Genomic DNA, 15,448 nt, shown 5'->3' with positions numbered 1-15,448 from the left:
ATTCAACTTAACAATGTTTGATGAGTTTTAAGTCAGCCAAATTCAGAGAAATTACTCTATTTTTTTGGTGAGAAATTGACGTCGGCCTAGCTAGCTACAGTAGGCCTAGGCCCACCTCTGGCCTAATGTTAAATTATACACTGGGACTTTGCCCGGGGATATGCTAGCTTGCGAAGGTAATCGTAAAGTCGGGGGTGGGATTATACCCGAGGTGGGATTATACCCGAGGAACTACGGTATATGTTTTTTTAAATAATAATTTAGTATCAGTCAATCTTCCCTTTATCTGGTGCAATTTGTGCTGGTTGTCCCGTAGAGGCTACTATGATAGTATTATCTTAATACAGGATTTGTATTACGGCCATACACGCCTAACAGTATTTTCAAGCTGAAAATAATTATTTAAAATATTCAGTAAGACGAACACCTTTTGTTAATTACAAACTATTTAAGTTATTTTTCTGTTTACTTGGCCTATTTCAAATGAATGGCTAAATATATACGATTAATAAAAGTTTATTATGTAAAGTTGCAGAGGTTTGACAGCATGTACCTTTGAATTGAAAACCTTATTTATAGGTCGGGTGAGTCAAGTGATACGAACGTTGGAAAAAAGAAAATGATTAGGCCAAATAAAAAAATATACTTGTTAAGCGTCACACCTTCATAAATTTTCAGGGGCGGGGGGACGGTTTTTTTTTTTTTTTTTTTACTTTTTATAGAGGTATATTTTTGCGCGGTGGACGTTTTGGCCCACTTTTTTTAGAACGAAACGTCAAACTTTTAAAATGCGAAACAGAACAAAATTGACTATGTATGAAATATTATTCCTTATGACAAAATTGAGTTTTGTATTGTTTATATCCAGACGTAATTAAAACATTAAATTTAATTGCCACCAAGCGAAATTGTAGGCCCAGCCTAGGCTAACTAATCCGTCCAAGCTGCTACCCCCACCTCACTCATCGGCCATCTAATCCGCCGTCTCTCACTCGACTCATCTATCCAGGAAATTCCCTATCGCGAGAAGCATGATTTGGTCTCAATAATACTAAATAGTGGGCTGATTTATAGTTTGAAAACAGCTTACGGCATTTCTTAAGTGAATTTTTGTTCAAAGTATTCATTCTTCTTTGATGAATCCTTTGCCAATTGCTGTGTAAATCAGTATTTAAAGTTGTGATGCAAAAAGTGTATGTAATTATTCCACAGGTAAACCAGGCATAAGGAAACCCATCGCCCAACAGGACCTCGTGGTGTGCCGATCTCGAGCGCGAGATCATCGTAAACAAAATTGGTAGAGTCCATTATGTATGGGGTGTTTCCTATTTACGAACCTATAAAAAAACGCGCTTCGACCACTGTGTAGGCAAAATATTTATTTCGTTAAATCCCTAAATTGATAATCGCGTATTCTGTAATCACGTGACTGATGATGTAATTCTCAGCGACGTACTAAATGCACATGATTTAATGTGTTGGGGAAAAAGCATGCTGTTTACCACATTACATGATTCACGGTGCTATTCGCGTTTCCTTGACGTAAATCGGCGGCGTGTAAATGAAACAATTGTTTTCACCAAATTGCCGTTGTCGACATAGAGCGATCGGCGGCTAGCGTTGTCTAAGCTAAAAAGTACGTATTTTTCAAAAATTACACTAGCCTAACAAACATTTGCTAGTTTTGAAATTTTCAAATAGCAATTATGAAGAATCTACTAGCAAAATGCTAGTTTGCTAGCGTGAATTTCGAGCCCTACTCTGGAGCTGGGCCGGGCCGCTGAACTTTCCGTTGTATATCGGTAAAAAAAAAAAAATAAATAAAAAGAGAGGCGGCTGGATAATCAGGAGCGGGCGGTGACGCTTAACAAGTATGTTTTTTTATTTGGCCTTACGTAATTTTTCTATATATATTATTAAAAAAAGGTATTTATATTGTATGTCATACGTTTAAATCTTACAATGGAAAAAATATATAAAATACAGATACAGACACGTTTTTAAATTTCCATTATTTTTAGTAGTAGTGTTTAGTGAATTTCATTCTATATTGGTTAGGAACAACAGTGGCGTTTAATACCATTACAAGGTTTTCCTCTACTCGGTAGAACTTCAGAAGTTATTGTATCATTGCTCACGGAAAAGACGGTTGCGGAACGTATTTCCAAATTTGATGAGGTGCGTGATAATTGGTGCTGCCTTCATCTTTATGCATTGAAAATCTGGATCAATCACCATCATTCCCTCTCAGCTTTATCTTACTATCTTTATTATATATTTAACAATGCGCCATATACATGGCTGCAGTCGCGTGCTCAAGTTAGTGCTTACCGACCAACCGACCGACATAGTGAGCTGTAGAGTCGCGTTGCACGGAACTAAAATTCCGTATATTGAGTATATACACCATGTGAGGCAGCATACAATGTAGTATATTACTATGTTAGGCGTGCACCATTACATATTATGTGAGGCGTGTACCATTACATATTATGTGAGGCGTGTACCATTACATATTATGTGAGGCATATATTCTCTCTTACAACCACACTCATTACTTGATCACTTGTGGTTTACTGTGAGAACACTATTTAGTGGAAATTTGTGTTAGCAACAAAATTGTTCACACATTGAAACATTCTGCATGCATTGACTGACTACTGTAAATGTATCATGACATTTTAGAAGTGATTGGAGAGAAATTATGTATCAAAACATGTCAATGTAAAATTGTTAATGTATACACCATAATTCCACTTAGGAGCCTCAATGATTTTAATAGCAGGCTGTATTGAAGGCTGTCTTCAGCTTGTTCTAAGCTCAAAAGGCACAATTATCTGTTATACAAATACATGCTTTCCAGAACATCTATTTAGCAGTCTCAATTCTGACCTTCAATCTGCAGACCCACGGATTTCCTTGTATTTGTCAATTTCTTCTGGAAACATCTTGCTTAGTTCTGTCATCAAAACCGATTTGAACTTCTGAAAGAGAAAACAATTTTCTAAACTGTTCAAGTATTCATAAGTCCAGTATGCCTACTGTTTACGTATACAACGCCTGTTCATGTAGAAAATGCCTACAGTACTATTCAAGTACGTCTAAGTCCAGTATGGCGACTGTTCATCAAGTTCAGTATGGATACTGTTCAAGTCCAGTATGCCTACTGTTTAAGTATGCCTACTGTTTAAGTATGCCTACTGTTCAAGTATGCATACTGTTCTAATACGCTATCTAAATTTACTAAGTCTAGTATGACTACTGTTCAAGTACACAAAGTTCAGTATGGCTATGTTAAAGTATGCCTAAGTCCAGTATGCCTACTGCTTAAGTATGCACAAGTTTAGTATGCCTACAGTACTGCTTAAGTACACTTACCCTCATTGTATCGATCTTTCCTTTTACTTGTTCATTTTTTACCATTGCTTTTTCCATACAATCTTTAGTGTACAACTGTGGGTTCTTTCCTTGATCTATATATCTACACAATAAAAACATACTTAAATGTATTGGCTAATAATTCCTTGTGTTATATCGGCAAGGTTGGCCCTGCATCTCAATTATTATTAATACAAGCGAAATTAAAAATAAAATAATACTAATTACTTACTCAAACACTTCCATGGGCACCTGGACATCTTGTACTTGTGCTTTAAACTTGTCAAGTTCTTGTAAACCTGTTACCATTACATGGCTAAACAGAAAGAAAAAGATTTATTTTACTATTAATTAATTTAATAAATTAAATACCAACTATTATTTTAATTAATTGTACAGCAGCTGCAGCAGAATTTGTACAGAACACCAACAAATTATTAAGAGTACAGATTGACTAGCCTACATTCATACAGCATACCATAGAATAGGTACATATGAATGTAGCTAGAATAGTAGGCCTAACTAAGTCTAAGACGTAGTAACTAGATCTAGCATAGTATAGGCCTAGGGCCTAGGCCCTACCTTTACCTATATATTTATTTTATATTAAATTACAACTATTTTTTATAATATCTCTAGGCCTATTTATTAATTATCATTATTCATACACTTAGCCTAACTAGTTAGGGCCTAGCTAGGCCTAGTAATAAGACAAGTTAGTCTGTATACACTCTAGGCCTACAGACAGTTACAGTAATAAACCATTAATAACTGGGCCTAGCCTATCGCCTAGTACTTCCTCCTCAAGTTGGGGCCAGGCCTCAAGTTTTCACACACGACGCCGGCATATAGTAGCCGCCCTACCTAGGCCTAGTAGGCTACTCCTCATAGCCTAGTAGGCCTAGCTAGTTAAGTTAGGCTACACTAGCCTACTAGTACTAGCTAGGCCTAGCTTGGCTAGCCTCTACTTCGTTACATGTAACGCTAAATTTACATATCTAATAAACATACAGTTTTTGACTCAGTGTATTTTGACCTTGTGGTGGAAAATCTGCCACTATTATTCCAAGTTGACGTGTATTCTCGATAAATCTTTCGAGACTTTCGGACAAAACATCAAATTTTTCGGCCATTTTCCATCAATAATGTGGCGCCCGCCCTCAAACGGCCAGAACGAAAAAAATAATTTTATATAGGTCACGTGACGTGTGTGTGTCACGCTTCTTGCAGCAGTAGTTTGGCAACCAGCCAAGTGTGACAGAGAGTGACATCCATGCTTTTGACTGTTGTGTTGTTGTTTGCGCCTGGATAGTGCCTGTTTTCTATTTATTTAGGGCCAAAATAGCCCCTACGGTTAATACTATGTAATGGTGTACAGTAGCCTAACATTTATCTTTTGAACCGTTCTTTATAGAATAAAAACTACATTCATTCTTCATCGGTATGTAGTAGATAATAAACATTATTATTTATATCCAGCTCAGGCGAGAGACACACGGGGAGAGAGAAGAAAAACAACAACAGCAGCATGCTGCTCCATGGAAGAAGGGCCTGACTGAACAAGATCTGCATCGCGGTCGCGGAAAGTGTGAAATTTCATCATTTTTTAACCGGTCCAATACTTTACACTTAATCAAATGGTAGGCATAGGTATAGTATGAGGCTAGTTAGTTAGGCCTACTGAGTAGCCTAATAGGCCTAGCCCTAGGCTAGTATTTATAGTTGATTGGTTAGTAGTTAAGTAGGGATGTCCCATCATCAGTTTAGTAGAGGCCTACTATAAAAATAGTAGGCATACGGCCTACCTCTATTATTATACTAGATTATGGATAATGTATCTATGATTGAAATCAATAATTATAGGCCACAACAAAAGCCTTTTTACTATATTATAATTACTGTATTAGACCGTACTCCATGATTAGACAGTATGTTCTTTCTCAACCTTTATTACAGGATGGATAAAATGAAAATAATTATCACAGAGAAAAGATATTGTTAAAATTCATAGAATGTATAGTATATATTATTTACTCTAATTTTGAAACATGAAAAAAAGATTAACAATATAATATATCAATAATATAGCATCATCCATAGTATATTTGTTGAATTTTGTACCATCTACATTATCAAATAATTTGGATATGAACATTTTTTTCTAGATAATACAATATGGACCCATCAAGAAAAAACAGTAAATTATTATCCCCACCAGTTACAATTTCAAATTTTGATGGTTAGTCTACAAATAAACTTCTAAACTTATTTGACATGTTATTGTTACTATGCATTGAACAACCTTGAACTTGTAACATGTATTAAGTAAATAGCATAAATACAATGTAATACTGTTTTTGATTGCTGAAATAAAGTATAAAATGCTGGGAAATTCCAAATTGCTAAAAAGGTTTCAGTATTATAAACCGACAGATTCTAATTACCTGTGAATTTTAACAAATTATTGCAATGGAAAAGGTTAATACTGGTGGTAAGTAGCTATTGCCTATGCCTACTGTATTTAATAAGTCTCCCTAACATTATTTGCAGACTAAACAGTATACATATTTAGTTAGGCTGGCCTGGAGTGTTTTCATGTGTACCATTCTTGGTACCAAATTTAGAATACAGGTCAACCCGTACCCATGCCAACTCGTACCCACCAACTCGTACCCAAATTTTGGCTTACTCGTACCCAACATTTTGGCTGACCCGTACCCATCATTGGCTGACCCGTACCCATCATTGGCTGGCCCGTACCCAAGTTTAATGCTATTTAAAGTATATTTATATTACATTTAAACCCAGTTTTATTAAATTTTTAGATACCAATCATATGTTCGATATTATAATGGCAAAAACTATTGACCTAAAATGTATAATAATATGTACAGACTCGTACGAAAAAAGCACAGCTTTCATCGTATTTGCGTACGTCGTATTTGGTAAAGTTAATACTTGAGGGCGCTGTTTTATATGGCTCTGTGGAAGATGTCAGTGGTCGGCTGTGCTGCATTCTATTTTTTTTTCATTTATGAGTTATTAATCTATTATTTTCTACGAATAGTAGTACATGGACATTGAAATACCCACTAGTCTGTGATGATGAAAACTTGAATTATTAAAAGTAAACATGAATATCTTTTATACATAATTTGTATTTTCATTTTATTTTACAGATAATGAAGTAATGTGCTTTTTGAAAATCGTTTTAAAACGAATGGTTTTTGTTGTTTTGTTTTGCAAGTTTTGGAAAATATTAAACTGTTTTAACATTTCGAAAATATTTAATACATTTTTAAATAGTCACTCGTATTTTAAAATCACGAAACTATTTAAGTGGATACCAGCCTCATTGCTGCTATGAGCATTTAGTAGTAGATTAGATTATTGCCGTTTATCTAGTATACAATGACGATGTGAGAGTAATAATAAAAGGTAACTACTGTACTAACCTCCAATAATTTAACATTTAATTACAAACGACGACATTTGCTGTTATTACGTTTTCATTTTATAATGATTTTTACTGTATTATTATGACTAAAAACCGAAATAAATACTACTAAAACTTTAAAAAATCATCTTATCGCTGACAGATACGTAAGTACTCAGACACGTGTAGGTAGGCCTTCAGAACGTTTATATTATTTTAGTAAATAAGACGACATCCGTTGCCATGGAAAAACGATCGTAGTTCATTTCATTTGTCTTATTTGACACATTATAGAATGCGTATTTTTTTTTTAAAGGGAATCCCTCGTCAGCAAAAACACGTAGATGTAAGTTATTGAGGAAACATCTACCAAAAATGTTTAATTACCGTAAACAAACAGATAATTTTACTGAATTATTTAAGAAAAAAAATAAATAGAAAACGATCATACGCCACATTGCGTTGCCTATTTTTGGACACACTACAAATGGACCCGTACAAATGCGTTTTTTTTTAATAATAAAGAGGAATCCCCATTCAGCAAAAACACGTAGCTGTTATAGAAGAAAATCTGCCAAAATGTTTAATTGCCTTAGGCTACAGTACGACAGTACGTGTATATGATCATTTCACTGAATTATTAATAAATAAAATATATGGAAAATGATCATACGTCATTACTAAGTCGTCTCTTTGACGCCGGCCCTATAAATGCGTGTTTTTTATAATAAAAGGTTAATCCCGGTCAGAAACACGAAATCTACGAGTAATTCGACCCCATAGCCCGGCAGGCTTTTTGCTTAAAACAGGGTGTTGTTAATTCAACCAATTTTAAATATACCAAATACAATAGAAATAATTACTTGATCGAATGTAATCAGGGAAGATAATTAGAATATAATAAAAGAATAAAAATTGATAAGTATAATAATTATACGTTGTTGGTACTTTACCTGGGCTTAATTGAATTGTAATACTAACTATACAACAGTTAAAATATTTTTTTTATTAATTAATGTTCTCTTACGTAAATAAAAAAGACACATCAAACATACGTTTATAAAACTATAATACTAGATTTAAATAAATGTTAACAAATATATGCCTAATTAAACGAAGTCTACAATCAAATCAATGGTCATTTTTATTAGCACACATTTCACCGAGACCTGTAAAATAAAAAACCATTTAAATATAAAAATATTCATACGGCAAAAGCATACCACTAGTTTTGCGCCGATCAAATCATTACAAGTAATTATTCAAATTGGGTACGAGTAGGCCAAATAATGATGGGTACGAGTAAGCCAAAAATGGGTACGGGTAAGCCAAAAAATGGGTACGAGTAAGCCAAATACTTGGGTACGAGTAAGCCAAATATTTAGGTACGAGTTGGCATGGGTACGGGTTGGTTTGGGTACGGGTTAGCCAAAGTGGGTACGAGTTGACCAATTATTTGGGTACGGGTTAGCCAAGTTGGGTACGAGTTGGCATGGGTACGGGTTGGTTTGGGTACGGGTTGACCAGCACCCCCAAATTTAACCTTGCTGATGGTATTGATCAAGAGGCACAACAAAGTGATAAGAACATATTAAATAATGTGCTGATGATGATGTAGAAGTTGTAACAATCTTTCACAGGATAATCGGTACTTTCCACATGCGATTAGTTTGATAGCTTGATAGACAATATCAATTGACTCAAAACCACTGTTTTCATTTGTTTAGATACTGAGAGTTCTTCCTCCAGTGAAACACCAGAAACACAGGCCTTATTGCGCAGGATTCCAAATGAAATGTTGCTGGTGTCCCTGTTGGAGGAGTTGTGTTCCTGCTATTCTAAAGATGAGAATCAGCAAAAACGTCTATTCAAAGTGTTTAGCGGGTATTTGTCAACCGTCAAGGTATGGGGGGTTAATTCATTTTCAAGTATAATGTAAAAGATAGGACATCGAATTAAGTTCAGCACTTAGTATTTTCACAAGTTTTAGGGCCTGCCACCTCTCCCTGTTTTAAATCTAATCCTGATTCCTGAGTTTGTTAATTTACTTTTTGATCTTTGAACTTTATGTAATGGAAACATACTCCCATAATGCAGCTAGTAATCAGCGCAAAGTTGTGTCTTGATCTAACCGGGTTCCCATTTATACACCTGGGAGGCCTGGAAAATGTAAGTAAAGTATCTTGCCTAAGGATACAAGCAACAATGTGGCGAGAGTTAAATGTGGTTTTGTGAATTAATATTGTTTTCAATATTGCTTTTTAAATTAGATGATTCCTGAAACGACAACTCATGACGAGTTCAAACAAGTTAGATTAAATTATAGACTGGCAATTAAAAAGTTCATGAACACCGCACTGATTGCATCTCAAGCAAATTCAGAGGTAAAGTTTGTATGTCACATTTCCAAGAATTTGCATGGAACCCTCATAAAACCACTTAATATACTTCCATATACTGTAACCCCAATAAAATAAAAAGATTCCTAAAATCCAGGTACAGATATGCCATATTGTAGACCTACTGATGATTAACACATTAGCCTACAGTAGACTACATTATATGCTAATTATAATGAACCACATTTCTCCCCATGCAACAAGATGATTATAACATCCCCTTGCCTTCTTACAGCTCACTATGTCGGTTGGTTGGTAAACACCAACTTAAATTTTAACATGCGACTGCATCCATGTATATGGCCTTGTTATTTTGAGTGTTTATTAATTTTATTATAAATTTCTTTGTTAAATTTTATTAGGAGAGGTATCTATCACTGCCTTCATCTGGAGTCCAAGATCAGATAAGAAAGGCCATTCTTGCCAACCCTAGCCCTATGCATTATCCACTTTTTACCAATAACGTTCATATGCAAATGCCACCACTGATTTCAAGGTACAAGAAAGATTTTGAGGAGTTGGAACGTATTGGTAGTGGTGGTTTTGGCAGTGTTTACAAGGTAGGGGAAAGCAGTACTGTATGACATTTATACTACTGTATCATTCATCATACAGTTAGTCATTTTCAAATCATATTTTCACATTTATTCAATAAATTATAATCATAATAGTTCTATTTTTAACAATACTATCGCTCTCAAGCGCTAACCCAGTACCTTCTCTAAGCAAAATTCCTCTGTTCAAACTTCATAACTTTAATTTCATTTCCAGGTGAGAAGTATTCTAGACAATCAAGAATATGCAATAAAGAAAATTAAGCTTAAAGATACGGACAAGGAATTTTATGAAAAGGTAAAGCTGACAGGTACTATTTTGTTTGAATATAAACCACAATTGTCTGTCTAACAGGAGTCAACTTTATAAAAGTTCTACAACATGAATGAACTATAAAAGTTATTTCAATTAAATCAATCCTTTAGAAAATTACAACCGGTTTTTTGTTAATACAGTTAATTTACAACAGATATTTCAAGCGTTTAACTTTATTGTGTATTAAAATTGTTCTCTTGTAGGTTATCCGGGAAGTACACTTGTTAGCCCGTTTGCAGCATCAAAATATAGTGAGGTATAACACAGCTTGGATTGACCACCAATCGTCTGAGACCAATCAAAGAAGTAAATTACCTGCTATAGAGTATCCTGTCAACACTGTGTAAGTTGGGCGTGGACATCCATCTAAAGACTTATTTTAAATCTCCTAATTACCCAGTCAACTGCAAGAGAGACATAAGATATAACATAGTTTATCCATTGTCATGATTGCACAAAATGGCTGACTGGGTTCAAGTTCTATTGAACATATTGTCTCTATTGTTATTTTTTTAGGTCTATAATTTACATTAATATATTTAAATGGAATTTTCCCCTTTTCAGATTTAATAGGCAAGAAAGTTCTTCCAGCGATGATTTTGAAACTGAAACAATTTCCAATGTGACTAGAACAGAGACAAGAAGCTGCATTATCAAAGATGTTACAAATGAAATAATGGAAGATGATTGTGAAATCAACTACACTCCTAATATTGAGGAAGACATTGACGAGGGAGATGTTCAGATTACATATGGCAATAGATTATCTGATATTGAGACATGTGCATATCCCCATGCCACTTCATCAAAGCAATCAAACTCTGTTTTAATTACGGAAAGTTCAACTTACAAAGAGGAGGAATTTTCTGTAGATTTCATTGAAGAGTACTCTGGAGAAAACATTCACTCGTATGTTTCAAAACATACTACTTCGTCTGTTGTTAATAAAACTGAAATTATGTCCTCATCTGAGGAAACAAATGGACTAAAGTTGTGTGGCAACTTTGGTTCATTTAATGTATTAAAATCTGAGCAAGAGTTTAATTTTGAAAAATCAAAGACAGTAAGGTTTGAGGAATGTAGACACCAAGACAAATGTTTCAAGTCCCTTGACCATTGTAGCATTAGTAGCACAGCTTGCATGGGTGCGAGGAAGGAAGAAAAGAGCAGCTCGAGACAAGGTCATCATCACACTTCAGAATTTCAGGTACTGTATTGTTTGAACACTTCCCACACAGAACCAAAACAAAAATTCTGATCTAAGTATAGTAGTACATTATAATAATAATCAAAAATAAATTTGGACTTTTAAGCGCATAATGGACAAAGCCTCTATGCGCTTCACATAAAAATAAAAGTAATCCATACATTATTAATATGAGTGCACCTTTAGCTTAACATGACCCCATCTGTCAGTTTAGACACTGTCTTACTAAATATTTCTAAACATTTTTACAAATTGATTGCTTTACAGAAATCCAGGGTAATTTTGTACATTCAGATGGAACTCTGCAGTAAAACATTAGGTGAATGGTTAGAAGAAAGAAATGATCGGGAACCAATGGAAGGATGTGGTATAAAACATTTAATATTTGATTTAAGTGTAATTCAATTACAAAATCAATACTGAAAGAGCAGAATTATTACTGAGTAATTGGTTTGTGATTTACCACTTTATAACCTTGTTGAATTGGCTATTCTTAGCTTAATATAAAACATTTGATGATTGAGCTTACAGCTGAAGTCTGGATTAACAAGAAATGTATTACGCATATGTGCGAACACACTGAAAAACTTTCATATCCTAAAGTTCATGTCATTATTATCAATATTTTTCTTACTGTTTTTTTTTCCAGATGTTTTCTCCATTGTGGATGATTTTGTTGTGCAAAATATATTCAATCAAATGGTAGAAGGTATTTGCTACATACATAACAAGAATTTGTTGCACAGGGATCTGACTGTAAGTATCTAATATATGGTATATATTTGAGAGGAAATTAGATGAAACATGAACTTTAGCAATAATTGTGAAATTGGTACTGATCTGTATGGTATACCATAGACATACTGTAGGTATACAGTAATGTGAAACTATTTCCTCTTACTATGAAGTATTTATAATTACAGGTAATGTTATTGATAACAGTATGTATTACATTTTTATTATTAATTTTGTAGCCAAAAAACATATTTCTTGATGGTAATGAAATAGAATTTCATGTTTGTATTGGTGACTTTGGATTAGCACGTGAATTCATAGCTGAGAAGCATCAAGACCCTGTTACACCTATAGGGGAACTACGTAACCAACTTAGTAAGTTCATGAAGATTTGTGCATTCTCTACGAGAAATGAAATCAGGGCTCAATTTCTTATTTGGCATACAAAAAACTGCTCAAGTATAAACCAAATGTGGGCATGGCATGGGCCAATATGTCCAAGGCAGATACTATATACAGCGGCTGCCATAAATGGGACCCATATACAGCACCCAATATTCCCAGATGGTCTCCTATCCAAGCTCTAACCAGGCCCAACGTTGCTTAATTAACTTCGGTGATCTGACAAGAACCGGATTTTCAACGTGATAAATAAATATCAGACTACCGAAAAGAAAATTTAACAGGTACAATTAAGAGAAAATTCAAGAGTGTTTTGTTATATCTTAGGTGAAGTTGTAATTTCTACAAGTAAGCTCACAACTGACATTGGTACTTGCACTTATGCGTCACCAGAACAACTATGTGGAAGAACCTATGACCATAAGGTAAGTGTATCTTTTTAATGTTTACTGTATGTAACCACCTTGTTCCATTGTTATAACATTGAATTTATTTATTTTTTTAGTCTGATATGTATAGTTTTGGAGTGATTTGTTTTGAGTTGCACCACCCTTTCAAGAGCCAGATGGAGAAAGCTAAATGTTTAAAAACTCTTAGGGATGAGGGAACAATTCACACTGAGCTCAGGAGAAGATGGCCTGATGAGGTAAATTAACACTCATGTCAGAGAGTCAATCTACTGATTAATACAGTTGTCTGTCAATATAGATCTGTAGAAATAGGCAAGCACATGGCCATACTTCCTGGATCCGCCCCTGCTTTACTTTCTAACATCCCACCAGCCTGCATGCCACCCAACTATGCTATCTGACTGACCCGACTACTTCGATCGACTGGCTAATATGATTTCTGATGGACTAAATACTTTTTTTTGCAAATTGCTATTAACTTTAAAGCCTTACAACCATTTTTTGAACTACTTTTTGACTGACTGTACCTTGCATTTTTTATGGTGTGATGTAAAAGTGATATTACATACAGACTAAATGAAATTCTATTTAGAATAACTCACACACACAATTCTTTGATAACACCAAAGATGATATTTTATACATTTTAAAGAAAGTACTATAATTAGTCATCGATGTATTTTCAGTCTAAAATGATTGAAGAGTTAACATCCCTGAATCCAGAAATGCGCCCCAGTGCTGATGATTTGAAGAAAGGAAAGCTGTTTATGTCAAAAGATGAGGTAAATAAGGAAGCCTAATCACTGTCTCAAATAGGAGACAATCCATTCACAAAATAAACAAGATATAGTCTGTTCATTTTAACAAAGTCTTCAAAACAAGTCTTATGATTCAGATAAGATTTGGTTCTCTTTGAAGGCCTAGGAGAATAGAAATAGTTATGGATATCATAGAATGGTAGAAGTGCTGTATTGTCAAAATTTTTTATTACAATTGTGCTTTAGTTTAGTACCAGAATGGATACATTTGTAACACTCAACTGCTAATTTACATCGACTCAGGAATTTCATGATTTACTTTTTTCTTTCTTTTTCTGCCAGTTGATAAAATGCTTAAAGAGAGAGATTCAGGACAAGGATTCTATAATTGAGAAACAAATATTGGAAATAGAAAGGCTTAAGGCACAAGTTTTGACACAAAGCTGAACTCGGTACAATTAATGTAGTGCAAAAAATATTAATTTGTTACAGGTTATTAGTATAGTGCCCATGTGTAAGAAGTGAGTGTCCAACAGGAGTGGAAGCATGTGGTGTCACACTATGAATAATTGAAAATAATAAGCAACAAAAAAAATGTAAAATACTATCACCTATCATACATTGCATACTCCAATCATTCACTCACTATGTGCAATCATATGATGCAATTATACCAACATGTAAATGTACGATATACAATCAAACTATACATTAGATTTAGATTGCTAATTTATGAAACCAAAATTATATTTTGAAAAAATGTATTATTTATTTTACGTGTCAATAAATCTTATTGGCAACAGAGGTTTACACTGTTGTGTATGTCAATTGGTTCACATCATGCAATCATGGTGGTGATAACATGTTAACATTTCAGATCACCGAAGTTAAGCAACGTTGGGCCCAGTCGCGTTCTGGATGGGAGACCGTCTAGAAATAGCGGCGGGTGCTGTATATACCGGAGAGTGATGGTGTAATGATAATATCGGACTAGCATGTGATTCAAGGTTATCTGTACCATACTAATTGCATCATTAGGCTAGATGCTTTACTCTCATTGCCTTGCCTGAGGGTCCAAAATGATCAGCAAGTGCTGGATGGATCACCCTATCAGATATTGAATAGTTGATACAAACCATCATTTCATTTATTTTGGCACTGCTTTCAGGTGCATATAATTAAGTAGGCCTGTAAGCTACATAAAGCTGGTCCTATTAGGTCTTTAAAAATCGGACACTAAATATTTGGGTCAACCCCCCCCCCCCCCCCCCCCCCCCCCTCCTGGGGGTGGGGCCTGATGCGAAGCGAATTTTGTTAAATGACACCCCTAGATGGCCGGAAAAGACACTCTCGTGCAGCATGCTACCAATGAGCAAAAAGATCGTACTTTTTTCCTCCTTCTCAAACACGTCGATAATTTAAAGGACAATAACTATTTGTTGCCGTATGTTAGATGCGCGTGCTCTGTGCGGAACCGCCGATTGTTTGATCATTTACTCCGTATTTTGTTTTGCGTTCAAGTTCAATGCGAACGTACATCTAGGAGCAGCCCCGAAAAAAGCACACTGGTTGAAGGCAAATGCTATTTGCTAGCTCTATCTATAATATTTATTTACAGCAATTTGTTGAGGAATATAAATATTTAAATAGGTGATATTGATACATTTTAGTACGTATCGGCTGGTGGTCTAGACAAAAATAATCGGATGCCATAATGTGAACTACAGTACTTGATACCATAGATATTATAGTGTAAAATGTTAATATTCACTATAATCCTCTATGATACATTATACTTCATAGTCACACATAAATACTGATGTACGTCGGAAGGCTATATACTTTATGCATGC

The 15,448-nt window shown here is 34.7% G+C and overlaps 2 protein-coding genes across 4 annotated transcripts; one reads left to right on the top strand and one right to left on the bottom strand.

Moving 5' to 3' along the window:
- Positions 1–237: 237 nt before the first annotated feature.
- LOC140057505 (mediator of RNA polymerase II transcription subunit 10-like) lies at positions 238–4,515 on the bottom strand. Its single transcript, XM_072103199.1, has 4 exons — positions 4,390–4,515; positions 3,611–3,694; positions 3,379–3,481; positions 238–2,984 (listed from the first exon to the last, which is right to left on the bottom strand). The coding sequence occupies exons 1-4, from the start codon at positions 4,509–4,511 to the stop codon at positions 2,895–2,897; spliced, it is 399 nt and encodes a 132-aa protein (XP_071959300.1). The 5' UTR covers positions 4,512–4,515; the 3' UTR covers positions 238–2,894.
- A 127-nt stretch (positions 4,516–4,642) lies between these two features.
- On the top strand, positions 4,643–14,504 carry LOC140056912 (eukaryotic translation initiation factor 2-alpha kinase 1-like). Of its 3 annotated transcripts, none has more exons than XM_072102437.1 (16): positions 4,643–5,018; positions 5,544–5,617; positions 6,558–6,816; positions 8,542–8,717; positions 9,085–9,198; positions 9,576–9,773; positions 9,985–10,065; positions 10,287–10,426; positions 10,648–11,290; positions 11,558–11,657; positions 11,940–12,046; positions 12,265–12,400; positions 12,755–12,852; positions 12,933–13,073; positions 13,524–13,619; positions 13,938–14,503. In XM_072102437.1, exons 4-16 carry the CDS (start codon positions 8,610–8,612, stop codon positions 14,040–14,042), a joined length of 2,067 nt encoding a protein of 688 aa, XP_071958538.1. In that variant the 5' UTR covers positions 4,643–5,018; positions 5,544–5,617; positions 6,558–6,816; positions 8,542–8,609; the 3' UTR covers positions 14,043–14,503. The 3 variants fall into 3 exon arrangements, with proteins under 3 accessions (XP_071958538.1, XP_071958536.1, XP_071958537.1); XM_072102436.1 differs by lacking the exon at positions 6,558–6,816 and having other exon boundaries at positions 4,701–4,750; positions 4,858–5,018; positions 13,938–14,504; XM_072102435.1 differs by lacking the exon at positions 6,558–6,816 and having other exon boundaries at positions 13,938–14,504.
- The last annotated feature ends 944 nt before the right edge of the window (positions 14,505–15,448 follow it).

This window comes from Antedon mediterranea, chromosome 8 (genome assembly GCF_964355755.1).
Source record: "Antedon mediterranea chromosome 8, ecAntMedi1.1, whole genome shotgun sequence".
Lineage (NCBI taxonomy): Eukaryota > Metazoa > Echinodermata > Crinoidea > Comatulida > Antedonidae > Antedon > Antedon mediterranea.
Note: the sequence above shows the minus strand (reverse complement) of the source record. Positions and strands in the feature narration are given on the sequence as shown.

Bases quoted from the DNA above. Each gene is read 5' to 3' on its own strand.
- LOC140057505 (XM_072103199.1), bottom strand. From the start codon at position 4,511: ATGGCCGAAAAATTTGATGTTTTGTCCGAAAGTCTCGAAAGATTTATC. The intron at 3,482-3,610 runs GTAAGTAATTAG...TTTATTGTGTAG, and splicing joins GTGCCCATGGAAGTGTTTGA to ATATATAGATCAAGGAAAGA. The intron at 2,985-3,378 runs GTAAGTGTACTT...TTTCTCTTTCAG, and splicing joins GAAAGATCGATACAATGAGG to AAGTTCAAATCGGTTTTGAT.
- LOC140056912 (XM_072102435.1), top strand. From the start codon at position 5,554: ATGGACCCATCAAGAAAAAACAGTAAATTATTATCCCCACCAGTTACA. The intron at 9,774-9,984 runs GTAGGGGAAAGC...TTTCATTTCCAG, and splicing joins GTTTTGGCAGTGTTTACAAG to GTGAGAAGTATTCTAGACAA. The intron at 12,401-12,754 runs GTAAGTTCATGA...GTTATATCTTAG, and splicing joins GGAACTACGTAACCAACTTA to GTGAAGTTGTAATTTCTACA.